Genomic DNA, 25277 nt, shown 5'->3' with positions numbered 1-25277 from the left:
GGTATTTATCCCCACTTTGTCCCATACCAGCGCCCTCTTGTGTTTAAAACTTTAAATACCACACATTTGACACTCAAACCAAAGCCCCTCAGTACGCCATGTAATCAAACACCAAAAGTAAGCAACCTTAAACCAAAATACCTTTGAGATGATAAATCCCATTGAGCAAAATGGCTTAAAGTTGTTTTTTCTAAACCTGGTTTGTACAAACACCAAAAATAACCAAAGTACACCACACATATCAAACCTGTTTGAATGTTATCAAAACCATTTCATTCAGCTTTCAGCCATTTTAAGTTGGTTTACCCAGAGAAAAACCCAGAAAGTAAAAACACACCATTGACACCTTTTGTCTTGAAGACCAAAACCTGAGAGCTTTTAGATTTGATGAAACCACTTTGTAGTTTGAACCTTTTGATGCACAACAGGAAAAACCTCACACCAAACCAAAAAGACACAAACCTTTATATACAGCACAGTGCTAAGTCAAACACCACAGTTAAAAAAAACCTTTCAACTCTGGCAAAACCTTGTTTTCAACACCACACATTTGACACTCACAGGACACCATACCACATGTTTTATGAAAGATGTTCAGAGTAAAAACCTTCGTAAACCTCGTTTGTACAAACACCAAAAATAAAACCAAAGAACACAAATCAATGGACCCAAACCTGTTTGACTTGAGGGGCCCCTCTACACACACCTTTGAAATCCTTTCATTGTTTTTAAACCACACCAAACATTTCATTTCAAAAATGAAACAAACGTGAACCCTGAGTCTGTTTATATATCAAAAAACAACCTGTGTTTGAACCTTATTCAGTGCTTTGTGACTATATTCACGTATACAGACACACAAACGTATGTAACACATATACATATAGAGACAGAGAGTATTATATATAGAGATTTTTGTACACTTACAAATAACCTAGAAACTGAGCTTTCTGTTGTACTTACAGCAGAAACCCAAATCCAATCCAGTCCCGTCCATCCATGGAATCCGTTCCGGGTTTTGCAGCAAAGAGCAATAAGCCTGTTCTGGTAAACGGACGATAAGAATGAGAGCAGGAAATAAGCTGAAAAAAAAGCAAATGTGATGTGATACCACAGCACACTGTAAAAATGTTTTAAATACCAAACATCAGTGAGCTAATGCTAACCTGAGCCTGTTTAGAGCAGTGTTTCCTGACCCCGGTCCTCAGGGAACTCTGTCCTCCATGTTTTACATGTTGTCCTGCTCCAACACCTGATTCAGATCAACAGCTCGTTATCAGGCTTCTGCAGAGCTTCATGACGAGCTGAATTTACATGTTTTTACAACATGAAAAAAGTGCAAAACAACAATCTCTGTAGAGTCAAATTCTAAAATGTCACATAACTGGAGATAAGCACTTTAATAAGAGAAGAGAAAGTGCAGAGCAAACACTTCACTCACCATGTGTTGCCTCCCGCTAGCGTTAGCTACTGCTGCAGCAGGTGTGAGGACTGCAAACATCAAAGGTTTTTCATCAAATTCATCTCTAAATTAAGAACATTGTCGCCAAATTGTTAATTATATTTAAACAAGCCAGTCTCAACAGGCTAACTGAAAATGCTAACAAACTAAAAGCTAGTGAGCTAACATACAAATGCTAACATGCTAACTAACCATAGGCTGACATAAATGCTAATATACAACACAAAAAGTTAATGGGCTAATATACAAAAAGCTAATGGACTGACATACAATTCTAAAATACAAACAAACAAAATGCTAATGCTAACATACAAAAACTACTGGGCTAAGATGCTAACAAACAAAAAGCTAATGGGCTAACACAAATGCTAACATGTGACAGTCAGGACTCAAAGTCAAGATCAAACAAACCTCCAAACTGGTGAACTGCTCCAGACTGAGTGAACTGAGTGGAGGCAATCACAGTAACATGCAGCAGGTGAGTTAGAGGGAAACCAGGGAAAGGGGTTTCTCTGGCCAACCTGCAGGGGCAAAGACAAGCTGACACACCCACCCACGGAAAGACACACCCACAGACACACACACCCACAGACACACACACCCACAGACACACACACCCACTGACAGACACACCCACTCATGCAGGCATTTAACAGGAGGGGAGGGGGCGAGCACCAACATGACTTTTAAATGCATTTAAATCTTTTATTTCATGTATAAATTCAGTGAACATCTGCTAAACAAACATGATTGTTTATGTTGACTTAATGCTTTTCTTTAATGTTGATGATATTCACTTATCTTGAGTTTTTGTAAAGTCAACATAACTTTATAAAAAGAGCAGAAAAAACATCCATAACTGATAAAAAAAATACAACCTATGCACAACCTACACTGTAAAAAATGCTCAAAACATTAAAACTCAACTGTAAAAAATACTTGTCAGATGGCCGCACTGATGCCGCGTTCACTGACCGCACTGATGCTGCGTTCATTGACCACACTAATGCTGCATTCACTGACACTGTGTTCACTGACCACACTGACGCTGCATTCACTGATCGCTGCTGTTATTTATGGTTGCCGTTCCCACTGGCGGACAAAACTAACATTACACATAAACTGTAATTTACAGAGAATTTGAGATTAAGTTCTTACTCATTGACAATGAAGTCTGGAACTATGTGAATTACAGTAAACACATATAAGGTTAATCTTTGACACTGCCCTCCTGTGGGCAAACCATGACAAATCATGGTGAGTTTTCAGCCAGTGCTGATACAGTATTTAATCTGTGCTGCATTGAACTACATTCACTGAAGAATGACAGAGTATTTAACATCCACTAAAGTCTTATCACTTATGGTGCTGGTAAAGAATTAAATGATAAAACTTGAATTATTACAAAAATATGTATCACAAACTTTTTGACACTGTTTTACCATCTTTTGTCAAATGTTTCACAGTCAAAATGTGATTTATTTTAGACAAAAGACACTGTTTTCTTCACTTTAAAGTTTTCACAAAGCATTATGGGTAACGGATTGGTTCACATGGTGGAACCAATGTGTTTTTACAAGGAGGGTCACATTTGATTTATGGCTGCTGAATTATTCAGACTGCCCTCTGGTGGACAAAGTTGTTATTACATGTAAGGTCAAATCTGATTTATGGCTGCTGGGTTCTTCAAATTGCCCTCTAGTGGACAAATTTGATATTACAAGTAAGGTCAAATAAGGTGTTATTACATGAAAGGTTAAATTTGATTCATGGCTGCTTGATTCTTCAGCTGCCCACTAGTGGACAAACATGTCAATTACATGTAATGTCAAATTTAATGTATAGATACTTAATTATTTAGACCTCCCTCTGGTGGATGAACATGTCATTAGAAATAGGGTCAAATTTGAATTATTGATACTAAATTGTGTAGACTGCCCTCCAGTGAACAAACATGTCATTACATGTTATGTCCAATCTGATTTGCAACTGCCAAATTATTTCAACTGCCCTCTAGTGGCTAAATATGACATCACATTGAAGGTGTAATATAATTTGTAATCTGAAGGTACTTAAATAGCCCACTACTGGACAAGTACAAAATTAATTGAAAAACATGTTATATATTTATATATATAATTACTATTGAACACTGCCCTTCTGTGGGCAAACCATGACAAATCATGGTGAGTTTCAGCCAGTGCTGATACAGTATTTAATCTGTGCTGCATTGAACTACATTCACTGGAGAATGACAGAGTATTTAAAGTCCACTAAAGTCTTATCACTTATGGTTCTGGTAAAGAATTAAATGATAAAACTTGAATTATTACAAAAATATGTATCACAAACTTTTTGACACTGTTTTACCATCTTTTGTCAAATGTTTCACAGTCAAAATGTGATTTATTTTAGACGAAAGACACTGTTTTCTTCACTTTTAAGTTTTCACAAAGCATTATGGGTAACGGATTGGTTCACATGGTGGAACAGCTTCCTGGTGAACAAATGTGTTTTTACAAGGAGGGTCATATTTGATTTATGGCTGCTGAATTATTCAGACTGCCCTCTGGTGGACAAACGTGTCATTACATGAAAGGTTAAATGTGATTTATGGCTGTTAAATTCTTCGGACTGCCCTCTGGTGGACAAACGTGTCATTACATGTAAGGTCAAATTTGATTTATTGATGAGAAATCATTCAGACTGCCCTCTGGTGGACAAGTTTGAGATTACATGTAAGGTCAAATCAGGTTAATCGCTGCTGGATTCTTCAGAATCGCCCTCCGGTGGACAAAAGTGTTACTACATGTAAGGTCAAATCAGGTTTATCACTGCTTGATTCTTCAGACTTGCCCTCCAGTGGACAAACGTGTCATTACATGTAAGGTTAAATGTGATTTATGGTCAAATTCTTCAGACTGCCTTCTGGTGGACAAACGTGTCATTACATGTAAGGTTAAAATGTGATTTATGGCTGTTAAATTCTTCAGACTGCCCTCTGGTGGACAAATGTGTCATTACATGTAAGGTCAAATTTGATTTATGGATGAGAAATCATTCAGACTGCCCTCTGGTGGACAAGTTTGAGATTACATGTAAGGTCAAATCAGGTTAATCGCTGCTGGATTCTTCAGACTCGCCCTCCGGTGGACAAAAGTGTTACTATATGTAAGGTCAAATCAGGTTTATCACTGCTTGATTCTTCAGACTTGCCCTCCGGTGGACAAAAGTGTTACTACATGTAAGGTCAAATTTGATTTATGGATGCTAAATTATTTAGACTGCCCTCCAGTGGACAAACATGTTACTACAAGTTAGGTCAAATTTGATTTATGGATGGTTAATTATTTAGACTGCACTCTGGTGGGTGAACATGTAATTACATGTAAGGTTAAATCTGATAATTGGCTGAGGAATTATTCAAACTACCCTCTAGTGGACAAACGTGTCATTAGAAGTAAGTTTATATCAGGTTTATCACTGCTGGATTCTTCAGACTGCCCTCTGGTGGACAAAAGTGTTATTACATGTAAGGTCAAATTTGATTCATGGATGGTAAATTATTTAGACTGCCCTCTGGTGGATTAACATGTAATTACATGTAAGGTCAAATTTGATTTAGGGATGAGAAATCATTCAGACTGCCCTCTGGTGGACAAGTTTGAGATTACATTTAAGGTCAAATCAGGTTAATCGCTGCTTGATTCTTCAGACTCGCCCTCCGGTTGACAAAAGTGTTACTACATGTAAGGTGAAATTTGATTTATGGATGGTAAATTATTTAGACTGCCCTCTGGTGGGTGAACATGTAAGGTTAAATCTGATTATTGGTTGAGAAATTATTCAAACTGCCCTCTAGTGGACAAACGTGTCATTACAAGTAAGGTCAAATCAGGTTTATCGCTGCTGGATTCTTCAGACTGCCCTCTGGTGGACAAACGTGTTATTACAAGTAAGGTCAAATTTGATTTATGGATGCTCAATTATTTATACTGCCCTCCACTGGACAAGTTTCACATTACACATAAGGTCAAATCTGATCTGTTGATGTCGGGTTGTTTAGACTGCCCTCTGGTGGACAAAAGTGTTACTACATGTAAGGTCAAATTTGATTTATGGAAGCTCAATTATTTAGACTGCCCTCCACTGGACAAGTTTGACATTACACATAAGGTCAAATCTGATCTATTGATGTTAGGTTGTTTAGACTGCCCTCTGGTGGACAAAAGTGTAAAGAGGTGAAAATATAATTCACATAAACACAATAATGTAGACTGCCCCCAGTGGACAAATATGTATTTGAAAGTATAATTTAATATAACTTTGTCTTATGAATTATTTAATCTGCCCTCAAGTGGTGGGTTCATTATTTTTAAATATGTAAATTTTATGTTTGACACTGCCCTCCATAGGGCAAACCATGGCATGACATGGTGGGTTTCATCCATTACTGCTACAGAGTTTAAACTGAGCTGTGTTGAAATACATTCACTGGAGAATGACAGAGTATTTAAAGTCCACTAAAGTCTTATCACTTATGGTGCTGGTAAAGAATTAAATGATAAACCTGAATTATTACAGAAATATGTATCACAAACTTTTTCACACTGTTTTACCATCTTTTGTCAAATGTTTCACAGTCAAAATGTGATTTATTTTAGACAAAAGACACCGTTTTCTTCACATTTAAGTTTTCACAAAGCATTATGGGTAATGGATTGGTTCACATGGTACATGGAACAGCCTCCTGGTGAACAAAAGTGTTTTTACAAGGAGGGTCACATTTGATTTATGGCTGCTGAATTATTCAGACTGCCCTCCGGTGGACAAAAGTGTTACTACATGTAAGGTTAAATGTGATTTATGGCTGTTAAATTCTTCAGACTGCCCTCTGGTGGATAAACGTGTCATTACATGTAAGGTCAAATTTGATTTATGGATGAGAAATCATTCAGATTGCCCTCAAGTGGACAAGTTTGAGATTACATGTAAGGTCAAATCAGGTTAATCGCTGATTGATTCTTCAGACTCGCCCTCCTGTGGACAAAAGTGTTACTACATGTAAGGTCAAATTTGATTTATGGATGGTAAATTATTTAGACTGCCCTCCGGTGGACAAAAGTGTTACTACATGTAAGGTCAAATCAGGTTTATCACTGCTTGATTCTTCAGACTTGCCCTCCAGTGGACAAAACTGTTACTACATGTAAGGTCAAATTTGATTGTTAGCTGAGAAATTATTCAAACTGCCCTCTAGTGGACAAACGTGTCATTAGAAGTAAGGTCACATCAGGTTTATCGCTGCTGGATTCTTTAGACTGCCCTCCAGGGGAAAAACATGTTATTACATGTAAGGTCAAATTTGATTATTGGATGAGAAATCATTCAGACTGCCCTCTAGTGGCCAAGTTTGAGATTACATGTAAGGTCAAATTTGATTTATGGATGGTAAATTATTTAGACTGCCCTCTGGTGGATGAACATGTAATTACATGTAAGGTCAAATCAGGTTTATCGCTGCTGGATTCTTCAAAGTCCTTCTGGTGGACAAATGTGTAATTACAAGTAAGGTCAAATTTGATTTATGGAAGCTCAATTATTTAGACTGCCCTCCACTGGACAAGTTTGACATTACACATAAGGTCAAATCTGATCTATTGATGTTAGGTTGTTTAGACTGCCCTCTGGTGGACAAAAGTGTAAAGAGGTGAAAATATAATTCACATAAACACAATAATGTAGACTGCCCCCAGTGGACAAATATATATTTGAAAGTATAATTTAATATGTCTTTGTCTTATGAATTATTTAATCTGCCTTCAAGTGGTGGGTTCATTATTTTTAAATATGTAAATTTTATGTTTGACACTGCCCTCCATAGGGCAAACCATGGCATGACATGGTGGGTTTCATCCATTACTGCTACAGAGTTTGAACTGAGCTGTGTTGATCGATTTATTATTATTATTATTATTATTATTATTGAATGACGTGTGTCCTCTGCTGTGTCAGGTCAGCAGTATGAGCTCATTACCATATTAAGAGCCATTCCTTGTGTATTATATTTAATTCTCTTCAGGGTAAAAGCTCAGGGACAAACTGTGGATCACAGTTGAACATATACGTCGTGTATAAATACTAACATGTGTTTTGATCATTGTAATTTATAACATGCAGATGTGCTGAATGAAGAAAACACTTCATACATGTGAATGTTGTAACTGTAATCTCGTGACTCTGTTTTATTGAACATTATTGCTATTGTGTTAAAAAATAAAAAAAGTTAATGATTTAAAAAGAGGCGAGTGTGAGTGGGGTCAAAGGTCAAAGGTCAAAGGTCAGGGTCTCTGTGTCCCAGTGATCCCAGTTCTTCCAGCTGTTGTTCCTGAGCACTTTCCAGATCTTCAATCCTCCGTCTCAGCATAGACAGTTCCCTCTGATTCTGTTCTATCTGCAGTGAACAGAAGAGACCACAGTTATTACCCTCACACATCAAAGATTTCTCGCCTTAAATGATCTTAAAACTGCGTTCAGGGACAGAAAAATATTTATTTCAGGTGAGAAACGGCCACTGTTTCAATGTTATTCAGCTGTAACAACAACAACAACAGTCTTTCTTTCTCGGACGCCATTGCTCACTGTAGCCTGAAGCACAACAACCTTGCGTAGCGACCCCTACTGATCGGGCAGGAAATTGCACTGCGTAGCCGTCACCACGACGGAGAACTACGTGGGCTGGAGGCGTCTCCATGGTTACGCAGTCAGAGAAGTATAATGTGGCCTTAACTCGTCTCACTAAAACCCAACGTTGTCGTCTTTAGATGAGAAAAGAGCACAACGTAGGCTAAGCTGTGCTCACAGCGCCCTCTGCTGGACAATACTTTTCACGAGCAGAAATCCAGATAAAGTTCGACAGCATTACCTTTATCAAACTGTACCATTCAACTCAATGGAAACACAGCTGTTGTTGAATTGACTGTTTTAAAGTGAACTGTCAGACTGTTGCAGCCTCATACCCTTAGAAACAGACTGACCTGAGGGTCCATCATAATGTAAGGTATAAAGTATGAAATGATCAGACGAGCTTCCGTGTAATAATCAATTCATCTTGGTTCAGCTGCTCCACTAATGCGTCGTTTGTGTCAGGATTTACAGAGTCTGACATCATCACTACACTGACCTGTTTTCACAGCGGTGAACCTCGTGAAACCTGTGGTGGCTGAAGGAACGACCCCCACAGAGACGTGTGTTTCATATGGTTTTTGTCAGCGCGTACATTTAAGTGGTGTACGTGATGCTTCCTGTTTCTGTGGGTGGAGCATCAGAGTGTGTGTGTGTGTGTGTGCTGTGTTTACCGGGATGTTGGATAACGGCCTCTCAGTCCCAGCCTGGAGGAACGGGTTAGGTGAGGAGGTCAGGAAGGCAGGATGACCAGCGCTGAAAGGAACTTGGCCGCCCAGTAGGAGGCGCTGAAACTCGTTGTGTCGCTGCTGCAGCTCTTTGAGTCGTCTCCTGAGCTCAGCTTGTTCTTTAGAGAAGGATGAACGACTGGAAAAAGGAAGGACATTTAGGTTTTCATTAAAGTGCATTAAATATTCATCTTTATTGGAAATGCAGCATTTAACAGCTACAGTCACACATTCCTCAGACAACTGGAACTGAAAGGAATACTTTATGTGCCCACCAGTGACACTGGTGAAACTGCAACGCTAATTCGGCACTTCTTAGACCTACCCACAGGGGGACGGGGATTCCCATAATTTAAACTGTGTCCACAATCTTTGCTAACAGTTACGCTAACAGGACCAAGTGTCACTGGTGGTAACATAACAAAAAAAGAATGAAGATATTTCTCAAGTTTAGAGGAAACTGAGTTTGGGAAGCACAATTTTTCAAAAATTCGACCCTATTCTAGAAACACAAAGCTAAATGCAAATCAGTGAAGTATTTCTTTTAAAGATCCAGACCCTCTGCACACAGCAACACACATGCTGCATACCCACAGAAAGGTCAGAAAGTTATTTCCACTGGAACAAAACCACTTCTAATGAAGAACTACACTTCCCAGCATGCTTTGGGGACTATTTCCCAGCCTGATTGGTGACGGGCGAACGTCTGTCAAATCCTTTTGACATGCTAACGGCGTGACTTGCACGCATTTGGAGGGCGGAGTCTGATTCTATTGGTAACAAGGATTAAAACGAGCTGTCAATCACCCACATTGATCAGAGCTATGGCGCTGCCTAACTGTAGACGCTGCAGTCACCGAGTTGTCTTTACGCTCTAGAGCGCACACACATATATGTATATATGCAAGTCTTTTTTAGACCAATAGTGACATGTAAATCAAATTAAATGGGTTTTAATAATTTAGTACCTAAGAAATCTCAAATGGCACGGATGGTGTCAGACTGTGCCAAACAGAGAACGCCTCGACATCTCTTTACTAAAACCTCTGTCATTTTACTCTGCTTCACTTCAGCACAGCTCATGTCCACATGTTACATGACCTCCATGGGTTTTTAAGCTCCTACTGAAAAAATCTTTAATTTCTGCTTTGTTCCATCTGCATTTACTCTGACACAGTGGCAAAGTGTTCTCTTTATTTTGATACCAAGATAATCCACATAGAGCTTGAAACTGCAGAGATTTACTCTGTTTAGTTTGGGCATGTCATTGTCGGTCAGGGAAGAAGAGGTTAACATGATTCTTTCCTTCATACAACGACAGCTGATGTTCTTACTTTTTGGCTGCAGCAACGGCCAGTTCCAGTTCCTCTTTCTTTGCCTTCAGTAACTGGATTTTATCCTGAAGTCTCTTCTCTTTGTCCTCAGTCTGGGTTTTCCTCTGCACAACACAGACAGTTTGTAGACATGTGAAACTGACATGAGCCACTTATGGTCAGTTCAGCTTCTGCACACACATGTAGAAGAGCCACATGTGGTCAAAAATAAGAATACTGCCACTATTATAATAGATACAGTGATATAAAGATGACTCTGAGTCTGCATCTTAACCTCTTCTTCACAGTTGCCCCCAGGATCGGGGGCAGCGTCAGACGCAGCGACAAAAGTGTCATAAAACCCTATCTAACTTTAACAAACACAGACATGCTGCATACCCACAGAACCTAAAACAAAGTTAAAACACCGATGGATCAAACAGCAGGAGCAGAAAAAAAACGTCACCACACACACATTGAAAAGTGTCACCAGAGCGTCAGCGCGATTATGTAAACAGGTATCAGCTGGACAGCGGAGAATCTACAGATTCAAACGGTACGACCAAGATTCATGGATCCAGCCCCAAAATAAGAGCAAATCAACAACTGACTTTCAAGAAATACAAGCAGAAATGTTGTCTTACCTTTGCTGTTTATCAAAACAAGTTATTTCCACCGGAACAAAACCGCTTCTAATGAAGAACTACACTTCCCAGCATGCTTTGGGAACAAATCCCGGTCTGATTGATCATTACAGAGCGACATTAGATCGTTCTGATTAGAGAAAGGCGAATGTCCGCACAAATGCGTCATATGCATTTATGTCATTTTGACTCGCTAATGAAGTGATTGACGTGCATTTGGAGACCGGGGTCAGATTCTACCGGTTTAGAGGTTTAAAACGAGCTGTCAATCACCCTAATTGACCAAGGTAAGCCAGAGCTATGGCGCTGTGTAAAGGATATAATTAACCTTTTGTTCTCTTAACTCAGTGACCAGTCAAAACATTCGTATGATTGGTTAGGTGGTATAGTTTACGGTGCATGGAATTAGTCTGCATTTCCTGGACCTTGAGTTAGAAAATGGTCTGACCTCTGACCTACAGCCGTTGTCTCATGTGCTGATATGAAAGCGTGTGTAGGCAGCAGCAGCATCATTACCTTCTTCTGAGCCACCGCTGCTCTCTGCAGCTTCTCTTTGACCTGAGAATATTTCTGCTGCAGCTCAGATATTCGCTCCTGCAGCCCGTGTTTCTCCTCTAACCACTCCACCTGACGGCTCTCCAACATCCTGAAAAACAAACATACAGGCGTTTGTTAAGTCATACTGTATATGTTGTGTTAGATTTAACTGAAGAGCGACGTACCTCTGTGCTTCATGCTGACTCTTCTCACTCTGACCTCGGCTCGACTTCATCTCATCCTTGACTCTATCCAGTGTTTGTCGGAGGCGCTGGTTCGTCTCCAGCAGGTCACTTTCAGAGTGTGACAGTGTCCCGAGTTGGACACCAAGCTCTTCCTTCTTCTGTTGAGTCAAACAAAATCTCAGGTCAGAGCTTAAAGCAGGAAAAACAGTGTCTACAAACAATACTTTGGGAAAGTGTCGTAGCCTTATTACAGTCTCCTTGTTCATCGTCATCTTCTTGTGTTTGAAGACTCAACTCACTTTTCGTTTTCTTTCCTTAGTTAGCCTAGCTTGGTTCATTGTATCTCTGTGATTGTATATATTGTTACATGGACTTGTATGAATAAAGCTTTATTCAAACATAAATAAAAGGCTTGACTCCATCTGTTGTGGGTGTATTTTACAGCACCTGGCATTTATAAATGGTTGATTCATTTAGTAATGGTGGTTCACTTTGAGTTGCCCTGTGTATGAATAGTGCTATACAAATAAACTTGCCCTGCCTTCTACTGTAAATAAATGTATTATTTACAGTATAAATCACTTCATTCCTGATGTGTTTGTGTTGATCTGACCTGCTGCAGCTCAGTGACCTCAGCTTTCAGCCTCTCCAGATCCTCCAGCTGTGAGCTCTGCTGCTGAACTCTGCTTCTGTGAATCAGATAAAAACAGTACATTAATGACACCATGCAGAGAAGTCTTTTTTTATTTTTTGGACAAATGGGGATAAAATATCTTCTGTACTGCGCTGCTACAAAACAGGAGAAACAAAGAGCTCAGTGTGTTGATTAAGTCTTTATCTGTTTATTGTGTAAGTTGACCTCTGTGTGTGTGTGTGTGTAAACAGGAACTGAGGTAAAGAGGCTGCAATAGTAATAGAGATGCCATTTATAACAACATAAGCACAGAGAAGTGATGGCTCACATATAACATCATCTCACACCCTCCATGGTCTTCTTTCAGTTCCATTTGCCTGTGAACAAACTGACCTCAGGTTGTGCACTTCTCTGCGAGCAGACTCTTCGCCCTGCTGAGCACTACGGACACGATCCTCCCACTCCTCCTTCTGGGCATGATCTGCAGCATCCTGCAGCGCCCTCTGCTGCTCCAGTGTGGCGAGACGGTTCTCCAACTCCAACCTCACAACATAGACCAGAGGAAAACACATGCGATGCTTATTTCTACAACAAAAATAGGTCGAAAGGGGGTGATTTATTCTATAATGATGAATTGTAATCAGGGTTCATACGTTCATGAAAAACCTGGAAAAGTTTTGGAAATTGAAAATTCATTTTCTAGGTCCTTGAAAAGTTAATGAAAAACTACATTTCCTGTAGAGTTTTGGAAAAGTCATGGAAATATTGCATGGATAATATTTTGGATGCGTAAAACACAACAAAATGATGTAATGTGCGATAAAAATTTGAAACAAGCAGATCAATGGCGCCGTGCTTAGCGACCCTCCAGTCCTCACATGAATTTTCAGATGCTCTATTCAACGACAAAATCCCAGAAAAGTGTAGTTAACGAGTGCGATATGATTTAACTGCGTCTATTCAAATATGCGTACGGAGACGATCATTCAGTCCTGGCGTGTGGGTTTCGCCGGCTAACACACAAAAGCTAACGGAGAAGCTAAAAGCACAAGGCAACACACTTCCGGGGGCGTTCTCACAGTGGCTGCAAGTGTTTACTGCAGGCGTGAACCAAAACGTGAACAACAAAAAAGCCCGTACAGAATACAACCACTTCCTCTCTTTTAACCATTACTTAAAGCATTACTCAAATAATAATTCAAATCAATAAGTATGAAAGAAAGTTACAACAGAGCGGCTTTTTAAGGAGAGCTTTAAACTTTGGCTGCTGAAAGACGCAGACCACGGACGAGCAGAATGCTGATAATGAAAGACGTGTCGCGACAAACTGCACATGCTTTTTTATTTGACGAAAGTGTTAACCACTGCCTTTCCTGACCCTCTTTTTGGAGTCCCTGCTCTAAAATGACATGTCCAAACTAAATAGAGTAAACCTCTGCAGTTACAAGCTCTATGTGGATTATCTTGGTATCAAAATAAAAGATAACACTTGTGAGATTCCACCAGAGGTGTAAGTTTCACTGTAGATGCCACTGTGTCAGAGTAAATGTACATGGAACACAGCATAACTGAAGGATTTTTTTCTCTCGCCTAAAAAAATATCACCTTTAAAATATGCAGTAGAAGCTTAAAAACACATGGAGGTCTTGTAACAACATGTGGACAAGAACATTAATGCATATGACGCATTTGTGCGGACATTCGCCCTTCTCTAATCAGAACGATCTAATGTCGCTCTGTAATGATCAATCAGACCGGGATTTGTTCCCAAAGCATGCTGGGAAGTGTAGTTCTTCATTAGAAGCGGTTTTGTTCCGGTGGAAATAACTTGTTTTGATAAACAGCAAAGGTAAGACAACATTTCTGCTTGTATTTCTTGAAAGTCAGTTGTTGTTTTGCTCTTATTTTGGGGCTGGATCCGTGAATCTTGGTCGTAGAGTGATAAAAATGGTACCGCTGGAATCTGTAGATTCTCCGCTGTCCAGTCGACACGTGGTTTTTTTGTTTACATAATCACGCTGACGCTCCGGTGCCGCTTTTCAATGAGTGCGCTGTGACGTTTTTTTTCCACTCCTGCTGTTTGATCCATTGGTGTTTTAACTGTGTTGAACCGTGAACATAAGAATGGTTTATATGAGCTTTTAGCTGAGTTTCTGACCTTCCTCTGGGTATGCAGCATGTCTGTGTTTGTTAAAGTTAGACATTGTTTTATGATGCTTTTGTCGTTGCGACTGACGCTGCCCCCGATCCCAGGGGCAACCGTGAAGAAGAGATTTGCAGTCAAAACAAATGGACATTCATGTAAGACTGTGGGATGGCACTGATTTTCGGTCTTGGAAAGTCAATGAAAGGTTATGAGAGTCATTGAAAAGTCATGGAAAACTATTGCTAAAAAAGTGTGTAATGTTGAGTTATACTGTATATAATTATATACAAACAACAACTCACTTTTCCTCATGCAGTGCTGCCGTCTTGCGGAACTCCTCCTCACGGGCAAACTGTACCTTCTTCACCATTTCCCTCTCCTTGTCCACCAGAGCGTCTTTGTGTCGCTGCACTGTAGCTTTGAGCACATCCACATCAGCGTGAAGAACTGAAAAACACAGCGTACACTCAGTGTCTGAGCACTATGGACATACACACTTCAGAAGAAGTAAGAAAAAGTATGGGAACCCTTTGTTTTTCTAAATGAATTTGTCATTTGATCGGTTTATCCAAATCACTAATATCAATACCATGTGCTTGAGCATGTAAGCATTTAAAATATTTAGTTTAATATTAAACATTCAGTGGTGGTTTCTATTCTGCCTTCACCTTCAGACTGCGATCTTAAAGGTACCGTGTGTGACATTTAGAGGGTTGTTGGTATAGGTGTATGACAACTTCAAATGTTTAGCTTCATAACCTTTAAATAAGACATTTGATATGTACTACCATCATGTATTGTCATGTGTGTAAAGCATGGATTTCGCCTTGAAGCACAAATGAACCGCTCTATTTGGATAAACCGATGAAGGAGGAGGAAACAAGAGACAGTGGAGTAAGTATGCTTTTATATTATGGATAAAGGGAAGTGATCAATAAATGAGGTTTTAAGGTGAGCTTAAATGGTTTGAATGACAAAGGTCTGCAAACTAACATGCTGTGTTATGAACCTCCCTAACTCAGAAGTGAAAATGTGCTGTGCATATATGTGTGAGATCCAAAGGTCCAAACCATCCATCTGTCCTTGCAGTGCGTCTCTCTCCTTCTCCACCTCTGCTTTAGAGCGGGTGCACTCCAGTTTGACACTGGCCAAATCCAGCTTGTGTGAATGCTTCAGACTTTCCACCTGAAAAAAGACAAGAGAGACATCAGTTAGGACAGGCAGCATCATCCACACCGACCACACGATGTCAGGTTTCTGCCTCCAGTCTTTGGTCAAAACTCTAGGATGAATGTACGACTCACAGGTTTAGATGAGTAACTTTAACTCAGTTAGTCACAGCTTCAAATCACACATGTGGGTAAGTGAGATACCCACATGATTAAATAGATTAGCATCTATAAAGGACTAATAAGACTGAGTAGATTTTAGGTGCAATCCTCTCCTACCAACAAAACACATGTAAGAAAACTCACATAAGAGCCAATCAACAAGTAAACACCTGAAACCTGGAGAGAGAAAAAGGTTTGATGTTTTCACTGATACTGACAATGTTTTCCAAAGAAGGGTCTGTTCATTTGTCTTTGCAACAATGCAGTTGTGATGCACTTGTTTCTTTGGGTGCATGCATTTTGTTCCTCGATGAACATGCAGCAAGCACTTTGAGCAGGTTCTCTGGTACTCCAGCCAACAAATGTCACGTTTTTACCTCCATCCTCCAGACAAAGCTTCTGAATCACTGTTCCCCCCCCCCCACACCGTTGTGAAGAAACTGCAGTGCTAATTTGTAGTGCTATTAATATTCTTTGACAAATTGTTTTCTTGGATGAAAACAGCTGTGGTAACTTCAGTCATCTCAGCAGCTCCCCAGTTCTTGTTGCTTAGTAACAGGAGCACAACTGCAAACATGCCTTGGTTAAAGATACCTCCAGCTGCTTCCACACATGTATACGTGTTTTTAGACTCTGTCTTTAAACAGTAAAAAGGAAAATAGTTAGTCTTAATCTAGTTAATTAACTAATAATGAAAGCAACGCGCCACATTTTTTGGCAGTAACGTTATCATGCGTTATCGTGATTGAAACAGTAATTAATTTGAGTACTCGTTAATGAACCAAGTAACAAGTAAGTTTATTTCTAACATTGTTTCTCCCATCGCTGCTTTAGAATAAGCCTTTTATATGAAGTGAAGACAAGCGCGAGTCTGCCATCTCACACTTCCACAATGTTTCACCTACCTGAACAAACATAAACCATCTTTAAATGTATAGTGTGTACATAGTATATATATAGTGTTGGCAGATCAACATCTACTGGTGAAGTTGAAGCGGAACATCTCTCACCTCACACTTCCCTTTCAAGGGTGTTATCTTCCTATGGTAGCCTTCAGTTAGCATTAAAACCTAATATACTGGCCTGGTTCTTTTGTGGCAATGAAAACAACAATTAATATATTCTTACTTACATTTCTGCCAAATAGAAATAAATGTACCTCAATCATACACACTGGACCTTTAAAACAATCTGTATCAATGGCAACCAGACTGCTAAACCAATTGCAGTGACTAAAACAGGTCACATGTACCTCACAGGAGAGTGAGTTGACCTCTCGCTCAGCTTTGTGCAGTTGACCTGTGAGTCGGCTGTTCTGCTCATGGCTCTGATGAAGCTCGCTCTCCATGCGCTCCAGCTGAAGGCGCAACGACTGACGCTCCACCTGTAAAAACAACAACAACCGAAAAACCTTTTGTTTTGGGTCACAGCTACAGAAAAACCATCAAACAGGTAAGTTTCCCCATTGTAGCAGCAAAAAGCAAAGTTAATAAAACAGACTGCGGTTTATATGTAACATGACTTGAAGCTGTGGACTCCCCTCCAGTGACTTCACTGCAGCCTGAGACTCGGACAGCTGTCTGATCTGGATCCGCTGGACGCTCTCCGCCTGCTGACCAGAGTTTTCTTTCAGGGCTCGAAGCTCGGCCACTTCCACCTCCAGCCCCTTCAAGCGCAGGTGGAGCTGGGCTTTCTCCCTCAGCAGAGCTTCCACTCGTTTCCCATCACGCAGAGGATCAGAGCTCTGGTACTGAGCCACCAGGTCCTTCCGATCGTTCTCCAGACGACACAGCTGGCAAACAGGACGTTGAATATTTGATGTTTTATTTTGTCACATGTTCACTGGTATTTATAATTCTGACTCAAAGTCACACCTCTGCCTCATATTGAATCCTCCTCTCCTCCAGCACACGAGCATGTTCTTCTCTCTGGTGGTCAAACTGGGACTTGATGAAGACGTAGTCGTATCGCAGCTTGTTGAACTCAGACCTGTACTTCTCTGTCTCCTGAGAACAATCACAAACATAAAAGATTAGCCACAAATCAGTGAGAGGAGAGAGGGAGCAATCGAGAACACAATCATGGATATTAACTGCTATTCACTTTTAGCTGCACACCTTTCAGTTGTTCTGTCTGTCTGACGAAAGATGCTTTATGTCGGCCTTAGCCAGTCTTTAATCTCGCATCTCCAACTTGTGCAGATCGCTGCGGCCTGATTTTTAACAGGCACCTCCAGGCATGAACACATTACCCCGGTGCTGTCGTCACTCTACTGGATTCCAGTTAGTGTAAAAATTGATTTTAAACTGTTATTGTTTGTTTTTTACGCCATTAACGGCCAGGCTCCCTCCTACCCGTCAGAGATTTTAACAGTTATGGCAGAGCCCTCCGTTCTTCTGGCCAGCTCCTGTTAGAGGTCCCGAGGTCAAGGCGTAAACAGTCGGGCGATCGCTCTTTTGCTGTCGCAGCTCCCAGGCTGTGGAACAGACTGCCCTCTGAGATTCACACTACTGACCTCAACCTTTTTAAATCCAAGCTGAAGACACACTTTTTTAGATTGGCATTTAACTCTAACTAGGGTAGTCCTTCTCTTAGGTGTACTTATTTTTACCTGTTTTTAATTTTATGCACTTTTAGAAGACCTCTAATACCCTGCACTTTCTGTTTTTATGTATTATTTTATTGATTTTATGTAAAGCACTTTGGGTACCGTCTGGTTATTGTAAAGTGCTATACAAATAAAACTTGATTGATTGATGCCTTATAATATTTGATCAGGCTTGATTGGTCACTATGAAACATTTGTTAAGAAAAGTGCTATTTAAATAAAGTTTATTATAATTATGTTTACATGCCATTACAAGCTGGGGAACAACCTACCTTTCCAGGTTAGAGCTGCACAGTCTGTTGAGCACTTTAAAACACTACTAAAAATCTTTTTTCCCCAGCGTTCAGTCCCAGCTAGGCAAGAATCCTTGGCTTCCTACTTTTTATTTATTTTATTTTTTACCTTTTATTTGTTTTAATTCTAATTTAAGTTTTTTAATTGAGCTCTTACTATTCCTTTATTGTTTTTATTTATTATTATATTGTATTTTAATAACTGTGCAGCACTTTGGTTCAACTGAGGTTGTTTTTAAATGTGCTTTATAAATAAACTTGACTTGACATTAGGTTAAAACATGATTATTCTGTCACTGTTGCTATGTAAAGGCCTTCAGTCTGACATGAATAGTTTGTGATGAAAAACATCCTCACCTCCTCCAGTTTGTTGAACCTCTCTCTGAGTGGAGCCTCCATCTCTTGCTGCACCTGAGCTCGAAGCAGCTCCAGTCGCTGAGGGGTCATCACCTATTCAGCAAACAGAAAGACTTTGTTTGAAAAGGTGTAACTTTGAAAATAAAGGAATTCATCCGTTTATTAATCTAATGTTTTGGACGGTTGCTTCTCCTGATCATAGCGTACCTGCAGTCGAAGCTCCTCCAGCTCTCTGGACTTGTCCAGCATCTCTGTTTGCAGCTCAGCGTACATCAGCTGCAGCTTCTCCTGCTGAGTCTGCCGGTCGCTCAGCAGGCGTTTCAGTTCCACCTGTGCCTGCGTGAAGTCGTCCTGCAGACTGTGGACAAACAAAAGCTAAACGTCATTTAATGTCTACACCTCAAATCTGCGAGAGTTGGGGGCAGAATACTGTTCACATTTTTCAAAGCAGGCTCAAGCTTCACCTTCATCTGGCTGTAATTTCTTTATATTATAGTCTGCTTTACTCTTTTTCTTCTTCTTTACTTAATCAGCTCATTGATATCTTCCGACTGTTTGTTTTTGTCACTTAACAGTATATTTTGATTGCCTTAAGTAAAAATATATCTTAATACCTTTTACGCCTTCACTTTAAACTTATTTTATTCTTTAGTGTTACTTTTTAATTATAATACAGTATTCTACTCGTCACTCCAACATCTTTTAGCTTTGTCCCATAGATACACAAAAAGAAACTCATGAAAAAGATATTCATTGAATTGTACGTGGCTTTACCTTTTGTGTTCAGCCTTTAAGGTCTCATAGTTGGTCCTGTGGTTTTCACATTTCATCCTCTCATCAATAAGCATTTTCTGCAGCTCCATCTCCGCTCCCCCCAGCCCAGCAGACAGCCCCAACAACGCTGCAGACCTCCCCATCCCAGGCTCCAAGGTGGGGATGAACTCTGCCGACTGGCCGAGGGTGGACGAGGTCATCTCACCTTTACAGACAAGGGTCAGAGACGGGCGATAAAGAAAACACAGAAAAACACATACATGTGTAGGCTCTATAAAGGTTTGTGAGTCCTCAGAGAGAAAGACTAACTGTGTGTGTGTGTGTAATAGTGAAGAAGATGAAGTCAGACACTGTTGACTGTTGGTAACTATGGTGGCTTTGAGAAGAGTCCCCAGCTACTCTCGAGCTCTCAGTCGTCAAGAGATGACTCTCAGTCATTGTCAAGTGATTAGCTCTGTGGCTGCTCCATGTTGTGCTTCATTAAATCGTTCAAACTTACACTGAAGCCAAGCCATGCACCTAGCGCCTGGTTTGAGGATCAAAAGCGTTTATTTCCGTTTCTTCTTCTTCTCCATTCCTCTTTCTACACTTGGTTCTGCACTTTAGAGAAACATCTGAAAAACAACAACAACACAGAGAGTGTTTGGTCGGTGATGGTGTTCGTAAACTGCTGATACTGCTCACGATGCCTTTGATTCGACCAAGAGCGACCTTAGATGTTCGGCTACGAGCAGAAGCGGATTTGAATGTGGCGCTCTGTGGACCGCGACTTCAAATATCAAGTAGCCTGTTAGCTACTTCCATGCGCCCGTTATCGGACACACACCCTAACATCGTTAACGTATATTTATACACAGACAGTCACGAACACGTTTCAACGGTTACTTTTCTATCAAACCACACGTGACAAGTTAAGTGTGTTAACATGCTGAGCGTCTTAACGCGACTGGCAGAGCAAGCTAGCTATAGCTACAACTACACGCCAAGATAGTTGACTTTAGCACTCGGAGCTAACAGGGCACGCCTCCTCAACCCTCCCCTTACACGCAGGCACCTCTCCTCAACACTGATTGGGTGATAGATCACGTCTGACGTGATGACGTCTGCTTTTGTCGAAACTTTATTTATACACGCGTATCCCATGCAAACTCATTGACAGAGACTTTTTACCACGGTGTGCGACAATAATAGAGACGAATAAAATACTCGCTGACATTTATGAACATATAAGTATACTTTGTATGCAATTTATGAATAATTAAAGCCACTTTGTAAACTATTAAATAATATAGCCAAACTGCTAAAATATATAAATGCAGATTATACACATACACATAATTATCACGTTTATGATATAATAATCACGTTTACAAAATAAAGTATCACGTTCATAAAATATAATTATAACGTTTATAAAATATAATGATCACGTTTATAAAATATAATGATCACGTTTATATATTACAGTATCACATTATAACGTGATACTGATCCCCAAAAAACATTTCCACTGTGACGGCAATAGCTTCTGTAAAATGTAACGTTTGTGAGTAATTTAATTTATTTTTGCAAACTTCCATGATCACAGCAAACTGTAGGTTATAAAAAGTTGTGTTTAATAGCCTACACTTTTTGAATGTCTTATTAGTCTGTTTGACAGAAAAAGTATTAGAACTATAGAAGTCTACTTGTTCTGTTTTTACACTCCCATGAGGTACAACTACGAAATCACTCAACAAAGCTTTCAACAAAATCAACAATAAACTAAACTATTGCTGATTATGTCATTAAGGAGTTGTTACCTATTTCCAGGTAGATATGTGAAACTGGTATCTGAATCAAACACAGTTGGACATCAGTGGATATTTTGACGAATGAAGTCATACAAAAGCTCTGAAACACTTGATTCTGCACAGAAAGTTGTATAACTTTCAAATCCATGTAATGAGTACAAGAAATTAACGATATATTATTTTTATTTGTGTAACACAAAATAAACTTTTTACACTTTTGACAAAGAGCCCCTGCTGGAACAAGGGTCTTTCTGCATGGAGTTTGCATGTTCTTCCCGTGTGTGCATGGGTTTTCTCCAGGTTCTCCGGCTTCCTCCCACAGTCCAAAAACATGCATATTTGGGGATTAGGTGATTTGGCCGTAGGTGTGAGAGTGTGAGTTGTTGTCTTGTTGTTTGTCTCTATATGTGTCCCTGTGATGGACTGGTGAACTGTTCAGGGTGTGACCTCGCCTATCACCCTATGTCAGCTGAGATAGACACAGCAGCCCCCGTGACCCTTCAGTGGAGGACAAAGTGGTATAGGCAGTGTTGGGAAGATTACTTTGGAAATGTAGTTGGTTACAATTACAAGTTACCCTGTTGAAAATGTAATAGTAGTGTAACTATTTCAATTATTTTCTCAAAGTAATGTAACTAATTACATTTGATTACATTTTGATTACTTTTCTTAATTTTGAATGAAATCTCTCAACTGTTAACCATTTTCACATTTTGAGATAATGCCAGCTTTTTCTAACCGTTTTAACTCTTTCTCCACTGTGTCTTTTAGTGCATATAGCACTGGTCTGGCCTTCCTGAAAACCGGTTTGGTATTTGGCTTTACTGTGATGCTGGCTTTAAATTCACGAATAGTGCCGAGTTCCTCAGAAAACACTGCTTTATGTCTCTGCAACACTGCCTCTATATCTACATTATTACAGCCGCCTGCTGGTATAACTGAGAAAATGCTCGCCCAGTTTAGATTGAAATTTGTGAGCCAGTTGTGGCCAAGGAGGGCTGGTCTGTCACCTTCACGATCACTAGAGGTAAATCACCACTCTGGTTTCCATATTTCTTATTGACAGTCACTTGTCTTATTCTTCTGCACTTTACCTTCTCTCAGTGGCAGGTGAGAGAGATGTTTCTTAAACAAGTGTTACGCTCCAGTGTCAAGCTGCATCTCTAGAGGAGTTCTTTTTAATTGGACATTTACTGTTGTGTGGGATATGTGGGATACACGGCATTCATGGGATATGTCCCAAACAGTTCGTCATCTCCATTTCCTGCTATTTATCAGCCAAATACTGTGTATAAATACTGTCCCTGACTATTTTCAGTTTGACACATCCTTGCTATGTGTGCTACCTTTGAACATTTGTGACATGTCTCGCTTTTGTACCTAAATACTTGTGCTGCATGATTGCTACCGCCACATCGGTAACTATTAAACGGTATAACGGTATTATTAAATGACCACTAGATGGCAGTTGTAGAGCACAAATTATAAGGCATATAGCAAATAAACAGTAATAGTATCAATATACTACAACAAGTACAAAAGGTAATTATTATTATTATAAATAAATGGGATACTGTAGATGTGTTCATATAAAATTAATGAAGTTTGGAAAAAGGTCAGGAAATGACCATGTGATTCAGCACGTGCACGGCACTAATGTGTTTGTGGCTGGTCAAAGAAGAGGGGCGGGCTAAAGCAGACTTTTCCTTTAATTTTCTTCAAATATGTCCATTAAAGCATGATACTAGCCAAAGTCACTGTGAACTAGCTTACATTTAAAATTCTAACTTTTTTTTTTTTTACAAGAACAGCCTCACGGCCGCGTAACCACAAGCTCCACTCCTGAGAGATAAACAATAACAGTTCCTATGTCTCTTTAAGGACTTTCGTACTCAGCAGTCCCACAGTCAGTACCATATTTACTCTACTAATTGCGCAGCAGAAAAATATAGAAGTCATTCATACAGTAGCAGTCACATGACCCCTGCAAGCAATTTAGTTCACATGACAATATTCAACAGGACAAACAGACTCAAAACCACAATCAGGACTGAACTATATCTATGCAGTTAAAAAATACATTCAGATACATTTAGCTTTAGTTTTTAGCCTACTCCTTTTTATTTGATTTTATTAACAGCAATTACTATATTTTAGTATTAAAAATATGACTTTGTTTAAAGTGCTTTGAGCATACAGTACTGGTGTATTAAACATTACAGGTGAAACATAAAAAAATACTTTGATAATTACCATTGCTGTTACATTGGACGGTGGCCTAATACATTTGTTAAGCACTGTGTTAAGGTTAAGCCTAAGCTACCTCACCCCAATTCTTTGGATCAATTCACAACGGTTCGAATGATGAGACTTAAACTATGAAGAACAGTTAAACAATAAGCTTTATTCTATCTATCACAGGTAATGGTATTCAGCTCTGACGTTGCTCCTGCATGAGCTCAGTCAGAACAACAACAATAGTGAGATTTACACAGACATTTATACAATGTGCATTACATCATTCTACTGTCTACTATTGGGGGCAGCTGTGGCTTAGTGGTTAGGGCTTCGAGCTCGAGACCGGAAGGTAGCCGGTTCAATCCCCGACCAGTCCGCAGCTGAAGTGCTGTTGAGCAAGGCACCTAACCCCCTCACTGCTCCCCGAGCGCCGCTCACTGGCATGGCAGCTCACTGCGCTGGGTTACATGTTCTACACCTCACTGTGTGCTGTGTGTGTTCACTAACTCACTGCAGAATTGAATTTCCCCTTGCGGGACTTAAAGGGTTCTTAATCTAATCTTAATCTAATCTGTCATTCTAACACTGGTAATCAATATTAATCAAGACTAGACTGGAACTATGCAACAAAACAGGACAAGAAGTAAATGTGTCAGCATTTAGACAACGAAACAACAATCATCATGTGAGTCAATCAGACAAAGGTTGAGATGTGACTATGGCTGTGTTTTACAGGAGAGCTCTATATAAAAGCTTGACTTTATTTTGCATGTTCACGTGTATTTATTTTGGTTAACAGCCTATTAGGAAAAGATTAGGTCTTAGATTAGGAAAACTTAATAAAATTAAAAGTTTTACTTTCAATTAACTTTGTCTTAGTTAATGTATCTAAGACTGCAAGTATGTCGACCAACATGCACAGTATAATATAATATTAGTTAAATATAATTAATTCTGTCATGTTGATGTATAAAGGTTGTATAAAATGAGTTAGGTTACGGGAACGTTCTGGGAACCCTTCTCTAAAGGTTGTATGAATCTTGTGACAAAGTAGCATTCTGGGAACCAAATGTGCAACCAAAACCTAACGTCAGGGAAACTTTCCGTGGCAACCACATGAGAACCTGGGGGAAGCTTCAGGGAACCAAATACTGTGATCTGGGCTGAGGTCGGATCTCCCTCAGTAATTTGGTGCCCTAGGCAAGATTCTGATAGAGTGTCATTAATCTTGTTCTTGGTCTCAGAGTCAGATCGGGTCAGATTCAGTCAGCTGGCCTCTTGACTCCGCCCCCCTCAGAGGGCAGGTACAGAGAAACGAGCGAGGCACCCAGAAAAAAGGCTCCTGCATTATTTAATAGTCTTTGCTATGACTTTATGTTGCTGTGGGCTTATTTAATAGTTCGAAATAATAGTAGTAATGGCACTGGTAAAAAAAAAAAAAGTAGTACATATATATATACATATATATATATGTATATATATATATAAAAAAAATAAAAAATAATTCTCCCCCCGTTTTCGTTGCCCCCCGCGGATGACGGCGCCCCTAA

At 39.8% G+C, this 25277-nt stretch overlaps 1 protein-coding gene across 1 annotated transcript; it reads right to left on the bottom strand.

Moving 5' to 3' along the window:
• Positions 1-7755: 7755 nt before the first annotated feature.
• LOC310935935 (centrosomal protein of 83 kDa-like) lies at positions 7756-19896 on the bottom strand (the record flags this gene model as incomplete). The annotated part of the gene is made up of 15 exons (XM_083899941.1): positions 7756-7916; positions 8821-9013; positions 10209-10312; positions 11348-11477; positions 11554-11711; positions 12167-12242; positions 12581-12730; positions 14636-14780; positions 15404-15518; positions 16917-17048; positions 17205-17456; positions 17539-17670; positions 18923-19015; positions 19130-19280; positions 19697-19896. The coding sequence occupies 15 exons, from the start codon at positions 19894-19896 to the stop codon at positions 7797-7799; spliced, it is 2151 nt and encodes a 716-aa protein (XP_083756067.1). The 3' UTR covers positions 7756-7796.
• Positions 19897-25277: the final 5381 nt, after the last annotated feature.

The sequence above is a fragment of the Microchirus variegatus genome, assembly GCF_963457635.1.
Source record: "Microchirus variegatus genome assembly, chromosome: 13".
Taxonomy (NCBI): domain Eukaryota; kingdom Metazoa; phylum Chordata; class Actinopteri; order Pleuronectiformes; family Soleidae; genus Microchirus; species Microchirus variegatus.
Note: the sequence above shows the minus strand (reverse complement) of the source record. Positions and strands in the feature narration are given on the sequence as shown.